Raw genomic sequence first — 22,694 nt, 5'->3', positions numbered from 1 at the left:
AGCTGGTAACGTACCCAACATCTGGTTGGTGACAGTTCTTGTTTGAGACGTTTGTTTGTCTTTGTCCCTTTTTAATGAGTGATGCAGAAAAGACTCATTACATTATTTTTGTAAATTGCACGTGATTTAGATTTTAAAAAAATGCACAAACCATGACTACAGCAACAAATGTCTTTGTCGGTTGAAATCATAAAGATTATGTTTATATTTAGCCCCGTTCAGAGTTGGAGTAAGAATGAGCGTTGAGCGTGAACTGAGCTGCGTTTAAAGCTTTTCAGTTGAGGTTCTGTTTTTTTTTTTTTCTGTGAAGACGGTGTGATGTAGAAAACTACATTCTGGCCCGATGTGTTCTAATCTCACAGCATCTGTTAATGCATCTCTGTGTCACACTGTCACTGTCACATTCTGACAACAGCAACACATTTAAATATGCATGCACAGGCCTGCACACACACACACACACACACACATACACACACATACACATGCAATATTCACTCCTGAAACACATCCACAAGGCATGCTGGGATTTGCCCGTGACGGACTGCGACTGTGTGAAGTGTGTGTGTCTGTCTATGTGTGAGGTTGCAGTGAATGAAGAATCGAGATGGCGCGCTGACATCACACCACGGTCCAGGTGGACTTTGCCAAAGCTCGGTCCCCCTGAATTATCACCTCCGTCTCCCAGAATCCCCGGCTCCTCGGCACCTCTCTGCGGCTTGAGCCTCCGAAAAAATGAGCCGCACAGCTGAATCCACTTTTAATAGGCCCCACACACACACACACACACACACACACACACACACACACACACACACACACACACACACACCAGAGACCGACACGGAGAGGAATCTATCAATTTAGAGTATTATTTGATTCCTCCCGAGCAAAAAAAATATAATGAAAAGAACAAAGTGTGCATGACAGTATGTGCAGGAAACAAGCTTTCAAAGCGCAGAAACTAAAGAACATTTGTAGATAATAAATCCTTTGAGGTCTTTGGGCTTCAATTTGCTGCTGGATTCTGCAGAACATCCACTTTTCCATTTAGTTCCTGATTGAATGTTTCTATCCGAGCGCCCTGTTACATTTAAACATGAGACCGAGCTCGAGCTAACAGACGCTCGTGTACCACAGTAGCTGCAGGGGACGCAGCGTTCACAAACAGCACAGCTTACATTGAATGGAACGCATCACTGACAAATGATTAAACACACAGCTGTTTGTCACACCCCTCCAAAATAAAGGTTTTGCATTCCTGTAATATCCCAGTTGTCATTTATATTGTCTGTCAGGCGATGCAGGATGGATCGTTTTCTCAGGTTACTTGTTACGTTGCTCATATTGATTTGATGCCTGTTAATAGATACTTCTTAAAAAATGTAAAACTTTGAATATAGGTCTATATATATTTTTTGCAAACCGATATAATGTCCTTCATTAATTTAGTTGATCATATAAAGCTTCATCCTGTGATATTGTAGATGTAAAATCCACTTCACCATGTTCCTCTAACACTAATATGTCTCTAGTCCATCTATAAACCCCCCAATGATGAGAAAAGTTCATCCTCTCCGTCTTTTGCCTGCTCCACTTTTCAGAAAACGTGTGCTCAAATAGGCCGTTTGGAGATTTTCCCTTCATGACATCACAAAGGGCAGTAGCCCCTCCCCCAGGTGGGTGACACTCCCACAGCTAGGTGTTTGTTCTGCCCTCTGAGTCTCCCTTCTCACTGTAAACAATAGGACATGTAGTGAGAAAGCCTGAGTACACCCAAGCCCTTCCAAAGAGGGGGCGTGGTCAGACACAGCTCATTTACATATTTAAAGGTACAGACACAGAAACTGTCTGTTCTGAGCAGGGCTGAAATAGAGGGGTTTATAGACATGATCAAATACAGGATCAGAGTGGATTTAGAACAAGAAACTTCACAGACATGTTTTGGGGAGCTCTGAGACTTATTTACACTGGTTGAAGAGGAGGAGAATATGTGACATTTCAAGAAAAATAAAAGCACTTAAAATGGTGTTGATAATGAGCTGAAGGATGGACATAAGGACTTAAGGTTGTCTTTCACTATTCTATTGTGTTTTATACATTTAAATTAAAGCATAAATCGTTTTTCTCGTCTCTTTTTTCCCACCACTTAACTACTACTTTGTGAAAAAGGGTTTTAATGGGTTCTTTGGTTTTCAAAGTGAAGGTCTGTTGAATCTCTTCACTTGATGATATCTTCCTGGGCTTTCATTTTAATGGACATTTTCACTCTTTAAAAGCATTTTATACATTTATGTCGAAGCCTAGACCCGTTTTTATGTCCCTCTTTTTTGCCATGGCTGCTTTGTTAGAGCGTGACTCCTTTTATGTATTGGGTTAAAATGGACAGACTATGTCGCTGTGCACTTTATGATGAGGCATTTCTAATTTTATTGTTCATTTGGATAAAGACAATAAAGGTGTTCTATGTTCTGTTTTCGATCTTTAAGATTCTTATGAGACTTTTTGAAACCTATACTCTCTCTATTTTAAAAAGTAAAAAAGTGGAACAACAATATTTCAGTCGTATTTCCAGCTCCTCATGTCGACTCTGCTCTGTGTTTCCTCTCAGGTGCAGACGAGCAGCAGAGAAGCAGAAGAAGAAGAAAGAGGAGAAGAAGGAGGGAGGTGATGTTCTCCTCTCGGCTCACTGTGAGCTCAGCGAGGATTTGAGTCTGACAGCAGCAGCATTTCCTTCAACTGGAGAATATCCCAAAACTATCCTGAAAATATAAAAAAAAAAACAGAACAAGCAGCTACACCTCAGCACCTGCGTCCTCGCTCTGCTCCACCTCGCTCTCCTCAGTCCGTAGTGCCATGGCCTTCACCCTGTCAGAGATCATGGCAGCGCGGCGGCAGCAGCAGCAGCAGACTCAGGCTCAGGCTCAGGCTCAGTCTCACACTCAGAGAGGAAACAGGACGACGGTGGAAGTGGACGAGTACAGCACCAACCCCACCCAGGCCTTCACCTTCTACAACATCAACCAGGGACGCTTCCAGCCACCACACGTCCACATGTGAGTACTCATCACACTGAAGAACATCAACCCGAAAGATAACAGTGTCATTTGAGGACTTCATATATTTATCAGGTTATGGAAGCGTGTTCAGTTTCTATGATCTCCTGAACTCGTCGTCTTAGAAGGTCACAGGTCGTACTAAACAACCCTCCTTTTTTTAATTCCTCTCACTTTCCATGAGTTGAATTCTTCCCACGTTTCAGAAAATCTCGGCACCTTTGTCAGGTGGAAAAACTTTGAGGAAAATCAAGTAAGGAGATCAAAAGGTTGGCTACTGTCATTTTTTCAAAGTGCACAAAGCATTTATTATTTACCTCTAAACAAAAGCTAAAAAAAAAAGAAAACAGAATTTGCATAAGTGCAGGAGCGTGTCCAGACTTCAGTGTATTTTAGTTTAATCAGGACTTTAATGGTTTTTAATAATAGTAGTTTTTTATATTTTGTGTCCAGTTGTGAGACATGTATGTCCTCCTGCAGAGAACAGTGCTGTATGACCTGTGTGATGATTTGCAGAGCAGTATCTCTGTCAAACATGAACAGGTCAGCACTTCACAGCATCACCAGTCGAGGGCGCTTATTAGGATCAATATCAGGTGTTGCGCATGCAGTTAGTCTGATGTCACTTCCAGTCTGGGAAAATAAAGTATGTGAGCTGCGCAGGTGAGCACTGATTTATAATTCAGAGAAAAAAAAGAACTTCTCAGATGTTTATGATCTGCTTCCTGTTTCATATCTTCACGATTAAATATCTCTACCTGATCTTGTGTTGTGAACTTAAAACTACTTTCAACAGAAATTAAACAGCTAACAAGGAAGTTTGTTAAAACTTGCTGTTTCAATGATTTGAGATCCTGAGATTCTAATCGTCAACTTTACCGTCAAATGCAAATCAATGTTTTCTGAATTTACCGTCAATGAAAGAAAAAATATGAATGATGGCAACGAAGACAGAGAACATTTATTCATGCATACATTAAAAAAGAAAGTTCTTACATTACCTCCGAGTGGTAGTGATGTCAACAGTATTATCATTCAGCATTTCCTGCAGCACACTCGAGATAGATCGGATTAGATTTCTTCAATGATTAGATTAGAAAAGGTTTGATGAGATGTTTCGTGCCACTACGCAGGTTCAGGTATGTTGGACTCTTTGTGTCGGCTCTACAAAAAGGAAAGGAAAAGTGTACAGATATAAGAGCAGTACAAATACAAGAGAGCAAAAATAACAGAACACTTTTAAAAAGACTATAAAGGGAGACACCGGGCCATGAAATACAAATATGTTTACTTATCCTATCTACTATTGCACACAGACTCTTTAGCTGCACTGTTTTTGGTTAATATTGCACATTGTTGACTCGCTCAGATTGTTGTTCTTAGTATCCACCGGTGTCACTGAGAGGATCCCTGCATAGAGAGCTTTTTGTAACAGAGTAAGATGCTTTTTAAAAAAATCAGAAACAGCTGAAGGGTCTCTGTCTTTACAGCCAAACTCCACCTCCTGATTTTACCGGGTATAATATGGGATGGGCTTCCCTGCAGATGTTTTAATAGTTTTTTTGGTGTTATTGTCTGTTTGACAAATATTTAGTTGGATCCTCTTTATTTATAAATTGAAGCATCAATCGTCCAATCAGAGGAGGACAAACCGATAGAGGGCTGTGGTGAACCAACAACTGCTGTGTTATGCAAGTCAGGATAACCGGGGAGGGGCGGGTTTTAATGATGCTGGGGAGTTTTAACGATACCTTTTTAAGAGTCTGGATTTAAGAAGGGAATCTCTCAGATCTCAGAAAAAACAGTAAATTCCCCTTTAAGAAAAGATCCGCTTCAGTCTTCTTTAACCTTCGTAAAGTTGAGTTTAGATGACAAAGTTAACCGTTAACTGCTTGAAAAAGATCTCGACGGGCTCCATCAAACGTCCCTTTACTTTCCTGACGTTAAAAAGTCGACTCAATCGAGGAAATGAAACACTTCTCCTGAACTCTCTGTGTACTTCATTACTTTCTGACTCACTTCTTACCGTCTGTCCTACATGCATCTTCTCGACTCTTCCTCTCTTGTTGTGGGGTGAGGAGGAGGAGGAGGCGGAGGAGGAGGAGGGTGTTAGCGTACCTGGAGGAGAGCTCACTAAAGTGGGCCATGGTTATTCACCAGCTCCCCTCTTCCCCCTGGAGACCCCGCGGTTTCTGCACGCTCGTCTGGAAGTCCCACAGGACGCTGCTCTTTTTTATATCTGCGCTTTATTCTTTCTCTATCTCTGCACATTTCTCTTTCTGTCTCTCTCTCTCTCTCTCTCTCTCACCGCGCTCCGCTCTTTTATTGTGGCCTCTCGCTTCTCTCCGCGTCTCCTCCGCTTCCTCCTCTGCCTCAAGTCTGTGGGGATAACTTTCTGCGGGACTCTAATTCAAACTTCTTTCATTGTCAGCGTCTCACCACAGAGACTCTGCACGCAAAGGCTTCGTCTTTCTCCTGTTTCCTTTCAGAACAGCCGCAGTGACCCCTTTTCACTTCCTCTCTCTCTCTCTCTCTCTCTCTTAACTTTCTTCTTCTGTTCTTCTTCAGGGTGGACCCGATGCCCCACGACACGCCCAAGCCGCCCGGCTACACCCGCTTCGTGTGCATCTCAGACACCCACTCCCGCACAGACGCCATCCAGATGCCGTACGGCGACGTGTTCATCCACGCCGGGGACTTCACCGAGCTGGGGCTGCCCTCAGAGGTCAAGAAGTTCAACGACTGGCTAGGTCAGCATCTTTAAAAAAAAAAAAAAAAAAAAAAGTTGTGTTTGTGGATTTGGAGCGGGTCAAGCGGCCTGGTTTATGTAACCGGGTCCCCTTGTGGCGATGTGTTAATGAGGCCGGGGTCACTGCTCGGCTATATTTACTCACGCTGAGGAAACCTTTAGATGGAGAGTGATTCTTTGAATCTCAGCGCCGTGCCAAACGCGCTTCTTTCTCTGTGATTTCAAGAGCTGTAGCGTCGGATTCACACGTTTTACAACAGAAGCTGTGAATCAAAAATCTCTTTTTCTTCACTTTTGAGTCTTTCCTACATCAAGCCATACGTTTAGAAAATTGATTTCCTCTCTTGCTTGATGGACTTGAGTCTTGTTGCCGTTGGGTTCAGCGACGCTATAGGAACGTTAGAGATTCAAATCAATCCTCTGAACAGCCGTTTTCTTTTCTTCTTTTTTTCCGATATAAGAAAGATTTCCTCTGTCTGCTCTTTGTGTTTGTCGTCTGTGTTCAATTGTCTGACAAACAGAGCTCATGAATGCAGCGCTTTGTGGCCACTGATTCTCAAATCCTTGAGGAGCTCCTTGAACACACCACAAAAGAGAGTGCTTTTAAAATTACTTTCCTGCTCCTTCTACATGACGATAACCTTGACCAAAGTGAAGAGAAGTCGACTGAATGTTCATTGCAGTGGACGGGAAGTTTTTTCATTTTTTTTTTTTTCAAATTGTTCAGACGTGAGCTGAAACAAAGACAGCTGGAGGAGAGGAAAACTGATGCTGCTCTGTGGTGAAGAGGCCGCAGGGACGTATAGACGTTCTGTGTTAAAGCCCCTGTACGGTCCTTTAAGTGTGATGTGGTGCAGGGTGGGTCTGTTTTGTGTTAAACTCCTCTAAGCTCTGACAGAGAGCAGAGAAACAACCCCCCCCCCACTGAAACAAACCAGAAAATCACAATCAAGAGTTTAAAAAAAAAAAGCCTCGAGGAACAAGAACGAGACGCACAAAATGTGGAATATTTACAAGTCATTCTTCAAAGTCGGTATAACTTATTACACAGTGCATCACAAAGTGTTTTAAGAGTTTAAAAGAAGTTAGATACTCATACAGTGAAGACTTACAAAAAAAAAACAGTTAAAATGAGGTTCATGTGGGGGGCTGGTAGCCCCAGTGGTTAGTGTGCATGCCCCATTTGCAGAGGCCATTGTCCTCAAAGCGGGCAGCCCGGGTTTGAATCCGACCTGTGCCTCCTTCCCTGCATGTCAATCCTCCCTCTCACTCCATCGTTTCTTTCTATATCCACTGTTCATCTCTACATTTAGGTGAAAAAATAAACCTTAAAAAAAAGTTTTGTTTTTTTTATCACAGCCCTAAATGACTTGCAGGAAAGGAGCCGCCGGTCGGACTTGAACCCGGGCTGTCCTCTTGGATGATGATAATCCCACAGTACATGGGGTGCAACCCAATCGCTAGGCCATCTGGGCCCCAGTCAGCAAAATCGTTGATTTGTGACTGTGCACACTTACAGTAGAGTTGTAGTGTGTATATTTGTGCAGTAAGTCTTCAGCTGTTCATATTAAGGTCTGATAAGTGTGTGGGTGTGTATTTAAGCATGAATCCGAGTCTTAAAGCTCATTGGTCATTGCTCACCACTTTGACCAGAACAAACATCTGGAGGTCTTTTCCCTGTTCACCCCTCAGAGGGTTTGTTTTAATTTGATAACAAATCTCTAATGTGCTATAAGAGACTTAGATTCTGTGGTAGAGCGGCTTATTTAGTGTTTCCGATGAATTTCCTCCAGAACGTTTCCTTTTGTTCGAAGACGTGCAGGAGCTCAGTCTCGCCTCCTTTTGACTTTTCTGCCTCAGCAAGCCTCCGCTGCGAGCGTCTTATCTCCGCTCCGAGTCGGGAGCAAGTGTAAGTCTTATCACCGCTCACTGATATCAGCAGGAAGCCGCCAAGTAGTGACCTCGCAGGAAGTCGTGTGTGTGCGAGAGAGGAAAAAAAAAAAACCAGTTGAATCGGTGAATCTACAACCGTCCTCCTGCTATCATCTCCATCATCCTCGTCCTCCACGTCATCAACACCCGCAGACGCATGTTGGCGTGTGCTCAGGCCTTCGTGTGTGTGTGTGTGTGAGAGAGTTTGTCTCTTTCTTTAGGGGGGGGGAGATAAGGGGGAGAACTTGTTGTCCTTCCTCACACACACACACACACACACTCACACACACACACATACGAGCTGCAGGGAGCGCGAGCTGCAAATCCGCTCGCCCGCACTCCAGCGGCGAGAAAGTCGACGGGAGAGACGGGGAAGAAAAGATAAACCGAGCCAAACGCGCCTGCTGCTGCCTCTGAAGTCGCTCTCTCTCTCTCTCTCCTCTCTCCTCTCTCTCTCTCTCTCTCTCTCCATCCCTCTCCCGTCCTCCTCTTCTTCCTCCCATATAAATATTTATAATCCGGTCTATTCCTGTTCTTTCTCTCTCGTTCATTCCCTCCTGCTCCTCGTCTCTGTCACACACACACACACACACACACCAGCTGATTCTGTAGATGAATGTAACTCCTGCTGTTGCGTTGTGTGCCGAGCAGATTTACACAGAGATCAGATTTTCATTATCGAAGAATTGCTTCAATGTAAGCCTCGTTCAGGTAACAGTATCAGCTCCTAAACTTCATCATCATCGTCGTCTTCTTCTACTTCTTCTTCTTGGTTTCTGCTCGTTCGTTTTTTGTTCCTCTTCTCTATTTTTCGTAGCGTTTCACTCTCGTTGACCGTCGTCACATGGCGGCCTCTTTCCTCTGACGTCATGCTCCGGGTGTGACACTCAAACGCTGCCATGTTGTAAGAATGGATCAAATCACTTATTCCCGATTGAACAGTGGTTAAGAGTCGATGAATAACTTTGGCAGCGGGCCGAGGTCATCTCGAGGGAAGCGCGTACGGCCTTCAGTTGTAAAAGCAGCCAGTTAGCCCGTCTGTGTTCTGTTTGATACGACAGCCAGCCTCTAGTGGACACTCGAGGAAACGGCAGGATTTTGCTCTTCAGCATTGGCTTCGTTATTTCAAGACCGGAGGTTGCCGCTTGACTGAGATGTAATGTTGGGGGCTGTATGGTTATCGGTGTTGTTGTTGTCTCAAGTTTAGCTTTACTGGGTGCAAAAAGTCCATCGATCTTCATGTTAGCTTTGGAACCTTACAAACCTATCTCAACCCGTGTGCAATAAATGAGCCTCCTCAAATTCACCCACAGATTATAGACACCATGGTAACAGTTGAATACTCACACTCAAGAGAAAAATGGCGGCTGTGTAAAAATGCTGAATTCTACCCCCTCCATCACCTTTCTTTCTTTAGTGCCGATTCTCCCCCTCTCCAATCCTCTCCCCCGTTCAGCCCTCATTGTGGCAGCTCTCTCAGATTGTTCCCTCAGCCCTTATTTTTAGCAGGAAGTCAGTCGGCTCTCGAAGGGCCGCTGGCAGCCGCTCAAGGCTTTGTCAGGGATGGCGAGCGCTGCAGGAGAGGAAGGGGGAGAGGAGGGAAGAAGAGAGGAGAGGAGAGGACTGAGGAAGCAGGAGATGTGCAGGAAGTTGGAAAATAAGGAGATGGCAGGGAGACGACGATGAGGAGGAGGAGGAGGAGGAGGGAGACAGTCCATTAGGAAGGCTGCCTTACCTGGAAGAACACGTAGCCTGTCATCGTCATGGTGATCCAGCTGTCAGTCATTGTGTGTGTGTGTGTGCGCGCACTGCTTCAGGGTACAGTAACTCTACACTTTTTGAATTTGCATGTGCAGACTTTTCTGTGTAGATATTGTTTTATCTTTTAGTTTATTTTAGTTATTCAGATTTCCTCTGACTTTTTCTCAGGGGTTAAACACTAAAAAATACATCAAGTGTGACGTACGGGTCATTTTAGACGTCATGTATCTTCAATATTCGCCAAACCTTTTCTTTGCTTCTCGCCGATCTTTTTTTATTTGTTTGAGGTCAGTTTGTGATCCCTAACCACTTCCTGTTTCTGGGCTTAACTTCATGTCCTAACCAAGCAGCATTGAAAAATGAAGCCAATGCGGAAGTGCAAAATCCTGCAGTTCATCGAGTGTCCACTAGAGGCTGGCTGCAGGAACAACAGAAGTCAAATACACACCACATCCAAGAAAACCTGTTTTTATAGCAGAGATTAACATGTTTACAGCCTGGTACAAAAAACCAAACAGGTCTGATTAGTTGTTGTCATCACTGGCACACACTGATTTTGAAAAGGATGCGTGTAGCTGACATGATTGACAGGTGGGAAAGTTAGGCTGAGTTACGATTTCCATCATGGCGGCGGCTGACGATGAGGCTCCGGCGCCCCCTGCAGGAACAGACAGCTGACGTCACTCAGCCTTCAAACATTTATATTTACAGTCTCCTAACCTTCAATCTACCAGAAGCGCTTCGCTTTCAAAATAAAAGCCTAGCAGTTTAATATTTTTAAATGCGAAATATTGGAATTCCAAACATGTGTTTAAAAATGTGATGAATCCATTAAAATATTTATCGTATGATAGCCCTAGTTAAACATAAATAACGGTTGTTGAGTGAAAGTACAAACCAAGTCGAGGTTGTTGCCCATGTTTTTTCAGTTTCACCCTCTGTTTAACCTTTTGTCCAACACTCGTGTGTATTTAAGGCCGAACGCTGTTTTCTGATGAGCTCATTGTTCTGCCTGAAGAGCCCTGATGTTCAAAAGCACCGCTGTAAGCGATGTGGGAGAGTGTTCAGAAGTGAGCGCGGGATGGAGGCTGATTACGTAGGACAGGTGAGAGGAGAGAGAATCGGTAAGGAGGAAGGGGGGGGGAATAGACCTCGAGCTGGCGAGCAGCAGCAGCGCTTCACTGCAATTGTCTCCAATAATGGCCTCTTTGATCAGCCGTTCAGCACACACACACACACACACACACACACACACACACACACACATCAGAGCACACACGAGCCAACAAGCATCCACGTGGATTTCGTAAGCCGAGCGAGTGTTTGCGTGTTTGTTTGTGTTTGCCCGGCCTCGCTGCCGACTTGAGTGGCGTCTTTCTTCATGCCGTGTGATGCCGTGAGCTGGCGGAGCGGAGCGGGGGATATTCTGCAGTGAATGTTGTGTTTAAATATGGATCTGATTGTGCCTCCGAGTCGATTCAGGGTCAAGAGAGGAGCCGCTTTAATTCTTAAAGGCTTTGTTCTCCTCCTCTCTCTCCTTCTGTCTGTGTGACTTCAGGATTCACTGCAGGAAAGTTCAGATTCATTAACAAACGGAGGGAGATTTTCAGTGCTGTTCTCGCTTTTTCAGGGTCTTAAATTTTAAATCGACCATCGGGGCATTTCCTGTCTTTTATGAATGACATGACTGAGTGAATTCTATGTTAAAAAGGAAGTTGAGGAGATTGCAACACTGCATAAAATATCTCCCACCTGTGAGTTTGGATGCCTGCAGATCTGGCCGTGAATCAGGCTCGGATACATCTCTGTGAAGTCGCAGCAAAGATGGTGGAAAGGTTTCATTAAATATGCATTTTGTTGAAGTCCTTTAAGTCTCTGCTTTGTGGTCCAAGTTAAGTTACCTTTACCAGCTATCTCAGTGTATCGGAGGGTAGTGATTCAACACTAACAGTCCATTCATTTGTCACAACAAACTGTAAAACATTAAATTATTCACTCCAAAATAAAACACTTAGAAAACCCAAATCTGGCTGAATTTTAAAGGTAGAGTCAGCTGCTTTCTCCTTCAAAATAAAATACAGACTTCTCCTAAAGTAAAGCTGCTCCATCGTCCCTTCTGGGCCTCCGTACATGTGTGGTGGTGACTGTGTCTGCAGAGACTCTGTCCTCTGACTGGATTTCACTGTTCTGGTTTGTTCTGGTTGACTCGGGACGTTTCTGGGTGGAGCTGGTGTGTTTCCTCCAGCCAATGACAGCGCAGCAGGTGAGTTTAGGAGTGGATACAGTTCAGGGATTGGACGCGATTCAAACACAGTAATATGACGGGCCTGAACGACAGAATACCAAGCGGACAAAGCTCGTTCCGAAACTAGGGTGAATCTTGGGTTGTCTTTCTTTGCGGACATGGAGTTGTTCTTCTTTCTGTTGGACAAGCAGGCGCTGAACACCAGCGGTTAGCTTGTGCTAGCTTATCACTGACCACGCCCCCTCTCTGGAAGGGCTTGGGTGTACTCGGGCTTTCTCGCTCCATGTCCTATTGTTTACGGTGAGAAGGCAGACTCAGAGGGCAGAACAAACACCTAGCTGTGGGAGTGTCACCCACCTGGGGGAGGGGCTACTGCCCTTTGTGATGTCATGAAGGGAAAATCTCCAAACGACCTGTTTGAGCACACATTTTCTAAAAAGAGGAGCAGGTAAAAGACAGAGAGGATGAACTTTTCTCATCATTGGAGGGTTTGTAGACAGACTAGAGACACATATTAGAGTTAGAGAAACATGGTGAAGTGGATTTTAGATATGTGAAAAAGAGTGCCTGTAGCTTCAAGAAGTTGACGTTGACTTTCAGACTCTCATCAGGTGAACTCTTAAATTTCTTAAACTACTGTCACGTCTGAGCGCTCACCGAAACTACCTTTCTCACTCTGACACGTCACCTTACTTTCTCTTCCTCTTTTCCCCGTTAAACTAGCTACGATCAGTAGTTGTGCATGAACTAAAAGTGGGTCATAATAACCTTTGGAAGGAAATAGTTCTGACGCTGTAGATTTTGTCTTGAAAAATAAGAGTTCATTCAGATAGTTAAATATATACAAGCTTTTCTGTGTGGAGGTGATTGTTTGAAACAGATGTAGTCTCTGAAGTGTCTTTCCTGATAAAAAAAAAAAAAAGAACCTCAGGCCTCTTGCTCTCTCTAGCTCTCTCTCTCTCACTCTCTCTCTCCCGCTCTCTGACTCTGGGTTTGGAGGTCTGCAGCCTTTAGCGTCTCTGCTTCATCTCTTTATTTAGCGCTGGCTCGACTCTGTTCCCCTCCGCTGCTGAATAATAGATAAGTGACGGCCATGATGCGATTGCCGTGTAGGCACTTTAAATGCGTGTGTGTGTGTGTGTGTGTGTGTGTTCTTTCTCTGCCCGGGAGAGGGAGTGTGTGTGTCTGCATGCTCTGCACCTGGCTGCCTCCTCGTCTCTCCGAGATGTGTTTTTCATGTGTCTGTTCTCAGTTTCTGCCCCTCAATCTCCGTCCCGTGTCAGGTGTTTCAACCCCTCCACCTCCCCAAGCTCCCCTTTCGGACCTCGTCTTCACCTCTCATCCCGCTCCCTCGTTCTCCTCCCAGTTTGCAGCCCTTAGCTTATAACCAGCGAGAGCATTAAACTTTCATGACTGCTGTCTTCTTCTAGCACGCTCTTCTTCGCTCTCCTTTCTTTTTTTCTCCCTCTCTCCTCTCCTTGTTTCTCCTTCCTCCCTCTCTCCACTTTCCTTCCCTGTTACCTACCTTTTCCCCCACTCTCCCTCGCCCATGTTTACCCGGCAGTGAGTGCTGCCGGAGGAGAGCATAACGAGGAAGTTTGACTCTTTTTTTTTTTTTTTTTTTTTTTTTTAACATTGGGAAACTCATCAGAATTTCAAGTGACTGCAAATTTAAGCAAACCGTTTCCCATCTGTCCCTCACTGAATCTGTGTCTTCTGTTTGCACACTTGAAAGACTGTTCCTTGTGTGTGTATATGTGTGTGTGTTTGTGTGTGTGTGTGTGTGTGTGTGTGTGAAAGAGGGGGAAAAAAAGATGCAACGGGATGTGAAAAACGGTCGTAGTAAACATCTCCACTTTTCCTTTCAAACAAGTTCCCTCTCTTTCTCCAGCCTCTGTGGTTATCACCCATTAAACGATGGGCGTCTTTCTCATCATTGCCTCTCTTCCTCCGTCTCAGATTTGTTTTCTGGGTCAGCGTCAGCTCATGTAATTTGATGTACTCGTAGCTGTCGCTGAATTAAGCAGTCGCCCCTCCTTGCAGAATAGAAAAGCACACACACACACACACAGAGAGGACACAGAGTTGGAGGTGTATCAGTGAGCGTGCTGCAGTGCTGGTGGCTAAACGAAACATCGGGATGGTGAAGTGTTTCATGTCTCCGTCTGTACACGATCTGCAGCCCCACTCACTGCAGGCGTAGACAAAGAATCTGATGAAACTTTGATCTGTTACTCATGAAAACTTAAATATCCTAAGGTGGAGCAACAGGGCAGCGGTGCAGCCAAATATCTTTGCTTTAGTTGTGTTTGAATCTCATGACAGATTCAGGTTTAACATGAGCGTTCTTTGTACTCTTGTGGTTGTTTTGCTTATCTTCTAAGTTATTTTGCGTTTGACGCAGGTTGTTCGTCTTTATTTATGGTTGCTCTGTCTCACTTCATGCCCTTTTTGCGTCTCTTTGTATCTGTTAGCAACACCAGCTGCCTCTCTTTGTGTTTCCTGCTCACACTGGACATGTTTCCTGTTTTCATCCTCCGGTTCTGAAGGATCAGAGACACATCTCTGACCTGAGGTCTGTTACCATAACAGGATTTTAAACTTCAATATGATACGAGCCAAAATCAGGTAAAAAAAAAAAAAAGAAGAGCTGTTTGTCAAAAAATGATTTATTTTACATATTTAAAATCGTTGTTGTTGCTGCTCTTTGTATCCGTTTTGTGATTTTTTTTTTTTTTTTTTTTTTTTTGGAAGGCTCATTTGGCTCACATGGAATTTGTGTTGGACCTCTTTGCATCACAGTAATCTCTTTCGGACGACCATATCCTACTTCTGTTCAGTTCAGTTTGTTAGAGTCCAAAAATGGACTTGAGCTTGTATATTTCTTTTCTTGTCTTCTGACCCCTCAAAGCGCTTGGACACCGCAGGTCACAGCTACACATTCACACCCTGATGGTAGAGGCTGCTGGGTAAAGAGTCCATCAGATGTAACTAATCCCATTCATACACCGCCGACAAAGCAGCGGGAGCAACTTGGGGTTAAGGGTCTTACCCAAAGGCATGTTGCTGCAGAAGCTGGGGATCGAACCCTGACCTTCCTGTTGAGAGACGATGACTCCACCAGCTGCTCCTGGAATAACTCTGAATGTTCATTTGAGCAGACTTCAGATTGCTTTCAGTAATAAAAAGAAAACAAAGCAAACATGAACACACCTTAAATGTTGCATGAGGAGCCTTTTTTTTATTTTTTATCTTGGATCTGGTTTAAGGAGAGTCGCCCTGATAAAATCATAGCCCGTCTGCCGTACGAGGGAGGAACACGGCCTAAATGTGGCGTCATAGACATCCAGTTTAAAAAACAGACACGGGACAGATGGCGAGCGGCCAGTCCTGTTTTTTAACTCATCAGCATTCATGGAGGAGGCCCACGTCGGTCGCTGTTGAAAGTTGCAGCTTAATCTTGCCGCTCTTCATCCTGGAGGCGACGTCTTCACGGCCGACGTGGAAGTGGAGCAGACAGGATGAAAGAGACGGAGAAGGAGAGTGGGAGGGGAGGAAGAGAAGACAGAGAGAGAGAGAGAGAGACCACCTACGAGGCCGCTTGATGATGCTCTGTATCTGTCTTTGTCGCTGCCTCTGTGTGTGTGTGTCTCTATATGAATGTGTGTGTGTAATGCATTATGCTCAGTGAGGACGTTGAGGAGTGTGAGGAGGTGCTGCTGTACTCAGATAAAATGTGTGTTTTGGATGCGTCGCTCACTAGGTGGTGTTTGTGTACGCTGTCTCATAATTGCTGCCTGTCTTTGTTTAGTGTCTGCTTGAACGTGCGTGTGTGTGTGTGTGTGTGTGTGTGTGTATGTGTGTGTGCGCATGTGCGCGTGTGCGCGTGTGTGTGTGTGTGTGGGCGGCGTCTTTAAATGAAGCGAGTGAGTATTAAGTTTAAGCTGAGGTGAGAAGGCGGAAGCTTCTCTTCCTCCGTCATCCATCTCTTCCTTGTTCTTCACTCACCTCTCTCTTCCTTTCTTTTTCATGTGACATATTACTTTATTCTCTCTCTCGCTCTCTCTCTCGCTCTCTCTCTCACACACACACACACACACGTTGTAAAGGAATTAGGACTGATCCGAGCTGAGTCTTTAGCTTGTCTGTCTTTGAACATCAGTGCTGTTGCTTTTGAAGCTTCTCTTTGAATTATTGCATTTCTGTTTTGAAGCGCGCTCAGATAAAGGGCCAGAAAAAGCAGCGCTGTCTGGCGACTATCTCACTTTTTTTCTTCTGAACATAAAGACGACGTATATAAGCTGTGGGGTGTGTACAAACACAACCTGGCATTAAGTCAGACAAAGACTTTGGTGTTAAAGAACGCCAGAGGAGCGAGAGAAAAGGAAGGAGAGCGAATGTAGAGCTGAAAGTTTCTGTATAAACTTTTAGACTCTGCACTGATTTGACTCCTCCAGTAACTTAAAGTTAACTTTTATAGGAAACTAAATGTACTTTTCAAAACTGAGCCCTATCTATTACCTATTCTAGGGGGCCTAAAGGCCTTTGCACTCTGAGTCTGTTTTTATTTTTTTTGTGATTTTTGGAAACGTAATCTGAGAAAGTGCACACCAAGGCTGATGCGTTCATTTTTCTATTCATGCGAAAATTTGCAGCATAAGCCAAAATGCGTCTCACATGCAGAGTGATCGAGCAGTGGAGATGATTTTGTCCTTCTTTTACTTCTTGAACAACGGTTTCAGTCCAAATGACAACAAAATAAGATAAAGAGCTGCAGAATTCTCCCGATCGCATCCTCGTGTATTTCAGGATGTCAGCGGTCGAGTTTGATACGCTGCTCTCCATACCACATATTAAAAAGAGGAACACCACTGATCCTGAACAGAGGACGACAGTCTCAGAGTCAGTGTGCAAACATGATCGCCATAACATGAGATCTTGCTTCTTCTTTAAAATGCGTCAATTTTGGAAAAAATAAAAAATAAACAGTGTGTAGGTGGTACACAAAGTTCTCTAGTCGTCCCAGTGCAGTAGATACTTCAGCCGTCCACCCAAAACGTGCTGTAATGACTCTGGTGTAATCCTTTAGAGTTATTTTAAAAAGATAGCCTGTCACCTCCGGGCCTCGTACATTTGCCCCTCAGGATTCTGTTGCAGCCGTTGCATTATGTGTTTTATCTCATGAAGGATAATTACACCTCAGCTCTCATCGTTTAAAAATCCAAAACATGTCAAAGTTGAATGATACCAACATTTTCCTTAAATTATCCTGATATCTTCTCCTTGTTTTGTGAAGCGTTTCGATTTAGAGGTTTAATTTGAATGAGACACAGCGAGGCAAGCCGTCCACCCCTGCTTCCTTCATATTCTCAGCTTTTATCTTTTAGCTTCTCTTGGAAAACAGACGTCAGAGTGATGTTAATCTTTGAATCTTATCTACAAATATTGAGGAATAAGAAAATGTCCAGCTGTATTGAACGTTTTGGACACCTGTTCTCATTTGTTAAATAAACTTTAGAGTCATTAAAAGGCTTCAAATGAAAAAAGAATGGAAATGTATACCATCTGGCCACGTCATAAAAAGAAAGCAGCTCAAAGTGTTCACGGTTTCCTGGCGAGTCCCGCCGGTCTGTTCTGATGCCCTCGTTTATTAAACGCACAGTGTATAGATTCCACCAGCAGGGGGCTCTCAATCAAAACAATAACAAGATTACGCAGGGGCTGGCAGGGGATAAATGGGAGTTATCGCTGCTGCTCCCTCCCCCCGGTGAAAACGAACTCTGAGTTGACCGTAGTCATGACAACCGGGTGAAACCGACCTGAGGAAGAGAATATGTTTACAGACGAGCTAATGTATCCGAGCAAAATTTACATCACGTTTTTATCATATCACAGCAGCACCTACAGCAACAGTACGGCAGCTTTCAGCAGCAGCTCCCGCTTCCTTATGCAGCGGCCTGTGACGTAACGTCGGGTGTTTCCACGGCAACGATACACATGTTGTGTCTGTCATGGCGGCTGCCGCGACAAGACACGTCCCGTTACAACTATAAAATTACCCTTTTCTCTAGTTTTGATAACTGTTGGAAATATTTGAGGTGATACAAGTACTCAACAAAAAAAAATTAACATAGGTTTAGTCATTTTTAATTTATATATGTTAATGTAAAGATTGTCATAAAATTCTACATACTATATCTTTAATATTAAGACACTTTGCAATGCGTTTAAAAACTCACATTAAACAGACTGCCGTGCTGCAAAGATTAAGATCAACTGATGGACTTTTTACTTATAAATAAAATTTTGATTTGAGCAGAAAGTTTTGGCTGCATTCAGTCACTCAGACACACACTGGTATTAATTTAAGCATTCTGGGTTGGCAGGAAATATTTGGCCCCTGTTTTATAAAACTGCACACACACACACACACACAGACGTCCTACACACACACGCACACACACTCTGGTACTAAGTTATTGGCTGCATGTTTTTGGCAACTACTTTTTTGGTATCTACGCAGACACACACGCACACTTAGGAATTAACTTTGTTTTGGCGGAATGGAAATGTCTGCCTTTTTTTTTTTTTTTTTCCTGCATACACACGGACACACACATAAGAGTGCGCACACAAACACATGCTAGCACACACGCACACAATGGGCAGTAATCCCCCTGTATGTGGCAGAGCTTTGGGCAGAGCGGGGATTTTCCTCTTCAAAGAGCAGACCACCCATCGCAGAGACCGAACAATGGTGGCCGAACTCCGGAAGGTTTCCTGTGGCGGGGTGGGAGTCCCCCCATACACACACACACACACACACACACACACACACACACACAGATAGAAGACTCATATGTAGCTATTCATTTATATGCATTCATGAGTCATAATACTCAGACGTGTTTATGCACACAGAGACTTCCAGGATCATGTCGGTACCTGCAGGTGACTCCAGACACAGGCTGCCTCGCGGAGCTCAAGGGGGGGGGGACGCAGGTTTTTACAGTGACAGACAGCAGATTTCCGTTGTGTACCACTGGGGGGGGGGTGGGGGTGGCAGACATTTGACAAAAGAACAAACACAAAGCAAGGATGGATGGAAACAGAAATGGAGAGGAATAAACGGGTGAAGGGACAGAAGGAGAGACTGGAGTCCAGCTGTTTCCGGACACTTGCCCTGTTTTTCCTAAATTTTTGCCCTCCTATTCCTCCTCCCTCCTCCCTCCTCCCTCCTCCTCGCACACTTGCTGACTTTTTTCTTCTACTTTTGTCTTTTTTTTTTTGTTCTCTTGTTGCAGACGGGGAGGGCACGCCGCTCTGTGCTGATGCCGATTCCCTCGCGGACAAATTAAAACATTTTTTTTCTTAAAAACAGAATTCAAAGACAAAAGATTGCGAGGCGACAAAGAGCGGTCGGCTTGTTGCCGGGGAACGTCGCCCCAAATGTTTAGTTGCCCCCCACCCTGCACACACTTCCTCCCCACATCCTCTCCTCTTTTCTTCTCTCCGTTGTGTCACAAAAGCAACACATTGATTCTCATTTGATGCAGAAATTGCCTTTTTTTTTTACGATTGATTTGTTCTTTGTTGTCACGCACAATAAGAGACTGGATTGTTGAATTTCTTTTATTTTTGTATTTTTTATTGACTGCAGAAAGCTGCAGCTGAAAACACCTTCGATAAACAGAAACTGGAAACTTGAATAGTCGCAACACGTTCTCACTGTTGTGACTATGTCAGAAACATCGGCCTGCCAGTGACTTGATGCCTCAGAATATAAAGATGTAGGCGACCCTGTAGTGAGAGATTTCTGACTCTGCAGTCAGGTTTGTGACAGTGGATGCACAACAGCCATTTAGACTCCAGAAATAAAGCTGTCAAGTCAGCTGTGAAAACAAAAGGAGTGCCCTGTTCGTCCTTGGAAATGAAAAGGTCATATCAGTGATATCAGTGAAAGAGGTCAAGTTAGAGAAACTGGAAAAGCCTGGTCTTATTAGACTTCGATACAGCAGGCAACTGAGCAAAGGTAAATATACGACTGATTGCACTTTCATATTAAGCACAAACAAACATTTTTAATCGTTTGTATCAACATGGACGTAGTTTCAGTGATGTCACCAATTGGTTTCTAAAGAGGCATTTAGAAGCCCATCGACGGGGGTCACCATATTGAAGTCAACCTAACGTTCAATCAACATCACAACAGATGTGGAGGTGGGGCGGGCCTTAAGCCTTGTGAAAAGCAGTAGCAACACATCGACCTGTCTGTCAACTAGGCCACACCCTTAATTATGCATATGTAGTGAGAACTCGTATGGTTAATTGAATCAAAAGGGATGAGTTCTAAAAAGAAATTCAACCCTGTACAGTTTTTATCAAGAGGAGATGAGCTATTGAGACAGAAACTGTTTTTTTAACCGGGCTGTTAACATTTAATTCCTGCTGTAACAATGTCCTCTTTAAAAAAGGCTCTAAAGGGGATTCTTTGGCTTTTGCAGCCAGCCTCAGTGGAGGAACTGCAGATGCTCACACTTTTCAATAACCATGGTTGCCACGGTGGCTTGCTTTATGCACCATAACTACTTTGAAGATTTAGGACAAAATTTGGTGGCTTTGTGGAGAAAAAGTAATTTGTTATCTTATAATATATAATATTATCTTTATCTTCACTCGGTCGTGTTGTCCATCTTTTATTCAGACTGCAGTTTAACACTGGAGCAGAAGTTTCCTGGATGAATGATCTCGATCGGCCCACTGACCCAAACAACCTCCTGACACAGACTTTCTTGCTCCTCTAACACCGTCAACTGACTTCTTTCAAGCGCATATCCAAAACATGAGCATCTAACATCAATGAGGGACACTTGAGGGTAACCTACAGCGTCTTATTTTGAATCTTTTGGCCCCCTTGATGAAGTTTCTGTGTAGGACGTGCTGATAGTTGGATCCAATTATGAGGAGTGCAGCTTGTTGGTATTCTAATATTGTCCTTTTGCAGCTGTTTTTTCTGGGGGGAACTTTAATAAAATTCATCCATGAAATTGGAATTTAATTTTGCTGTGTGTGTGTGTGTGTGTGTGTGTGTGTGTGTGTGTGTGTGTGTGTGTGTGTGTGTGTGTGTGTGTGTGTGTGTGTGTGTGTGTGTGTGTGTGTGTGTGTGTGTGTGTACGCACGCAGGGGGAAGGTGGGCTGTTTGTGTCCAGCTGGTGGGGTTTTATATATTCCTTGCTGTGATTTATTTCTCTCCGTTTACAGTCAGCCGTCAAACTTCATGGGTGAAAAACTGCTCGTGTTGCAGAATTTCAGAGGAGACACAGATAGCATTTATTTGCTCAAAATTTATGCGCGCCTTTGTTACGTCCCTGTCTTCGCCTTGTTTGCTTGCTGTCTGTCTTCCCCTCAGGCACACACACACATTTTAAAATCAATTTTACACACTTTTACTTTGGGCTTTTTTTTTTAGAGTGGGTAGAGTCAGAAATCATGGTGAGAGAGGGAGTGGGGAATGACATGCGGGAAAGGAGCCATAGGTCGGATTCGGACCCATGCCGCCCACCTGGAGGACCATAGCCTCTATACATGGGGATGGTGCACTAACCACTAGGCTACTGGTGACCCCCTTGAGTCATTTCTAGTATTTTAATTTTGGGTCTTTTTGCATGTACTTGTTAGGACAGTGGACAGAGTAGGAAATTGAGAGAGAGTGGGGAATGACATGCAGGAAAGAGGCCGCATGTCAGACTTGAACCTGCTTGGCTGTACATGGGGCGCGACCTAACCGCTAGGCCCATCTACACCTCACTCATTTCTGATGTCTGCATCTTAAGCGTTCATCTGGTGATCTCCAGTAAAGCAGATTGAATCCCTTCTCTGCTCGTCTGGGTCTGAGAGGCTCAGCAGAGTCCGTCTGTCATGAATACTTCTTCACTGTGTTTGAAGATAAAGAGAGATGCGTGTAAGTTGGATGTAAAGTTTGTCTCCTCGGAGAGCAACATCCTTGACCTGACTTTAAAGACATCTCACAGAAGTTTCGCAGCTCAGACACTAAAGGTTGCCCTCTTACTTTATTCATTTTTCATGTATATTTTAGCATTTCTGCTTGCCGTGCATTCTCGGGTCAGCCCAGTTTTCATCACACTCAGCTTGCTCCGGTCTTCAGAGACTGAGAACTGAGCAAGTCTCCAGGTAGACGCTGAGCTCCCGTGCAGCTTCTTGGCTCCTTTTCCTGACGAGTTTTTCTCCCCACACAAACTAAAGGAGTCGCCGTAGAGGCTGAAGAGATTTTGTCTAATAGATGTGAATGTGAGGTAAAATGAGATGCAGTATAAAAACATTAGTAAACACTGTGGGCAAAAATGTGACAAACATAGCTCATTTAAAAAGCTACACTGTTAATACGCTGCATGCGCAAGGGATTAAATCAAATATAATGTGAAAAGAATCGATCATGGTGACAAAATCAAATAATTCTGCACCGTGTCTCTGCAGGTTTTTAAAGCTTGTTATCGTCATAAAGCCCTTTGACATCTGTCGGTTCAGTATCCTAACAGATAAAGGCAAATATAATTTCTGAGGAGGTGGTAGAGACCAAAACAGAGTGACACACGTTGATGACATCACATTCCGCGTTTGGAAAATGTGCGGTGATGAAAAAGCACCTCGTCGACAGGTGTTGCCTTCAACTTAAAACGTGGCTTTAATTACAATAATGATCCGTTTTTAATTTTGGAATAAATTGTTTATCGGGGGACAATTGATTGAGCGCTACTTTAGCATCCAAAGCGTCTTTTGATTGCTTGATGGTGTGTGCGTACGTGTGCCTTTGTGGAGGTGCAGCCCCTCGTTTAAGGGGCTTTTTTCGGTGTCTGCTTGACAACTAAACACAAGCGCCTTCTGCCAAACAAATGGGAGCTGTGTCGGAGGAGAGAGGGGGCGGACCCGGCCC

At 44.1% G+C, this 22,694-nt stretch overlaps 1 protein-coding gene across 1 annotated transcript in view; it reads left to right on the top strand.

The window, feature by feature from the left end:
* mpped1 (metallophosphoesterase domain containing 1) overlaps positions 1–22,694 on the top strand; it is a 77,488-nt gene that overhangs the window by 2,793 nt on the left and 52,001 nt on the right. Inside the window, exons 2-3 of the mRNA XM_020634831.2 lie at positions 2,612–3,056; positions 5,625–5,806. Of these exons, the coding sequence (XP_020490487.2) occupies positions 2,857–3,056; positions 5,625–5,806 (382 nt within the window). The 5' untranslated portion in view covers positions 2,612–2,856. The remainder of the gene's footprint in view (positions 1–2,611; positions 3,057–5,624; positions 5,807–22,694) is intronic.

Source organism: Labrus bergylta, chromosome 23 (assembly GCF_963930695.1).
Source record: "Labrus bergylta chromosome 23, fLabBer1.1, whole genome shotgun sequence".
Lineage (NCBI taxonomy): Eukaryota > Metazoa > Chordata > Actinopteri > Labriformes > Labridae > Labrus > Labrus bergylta.
Note: the sequence above shows the minus strand (reverse complement) of the source record. Positions and strands in the feature narration are given on the sequence as shown.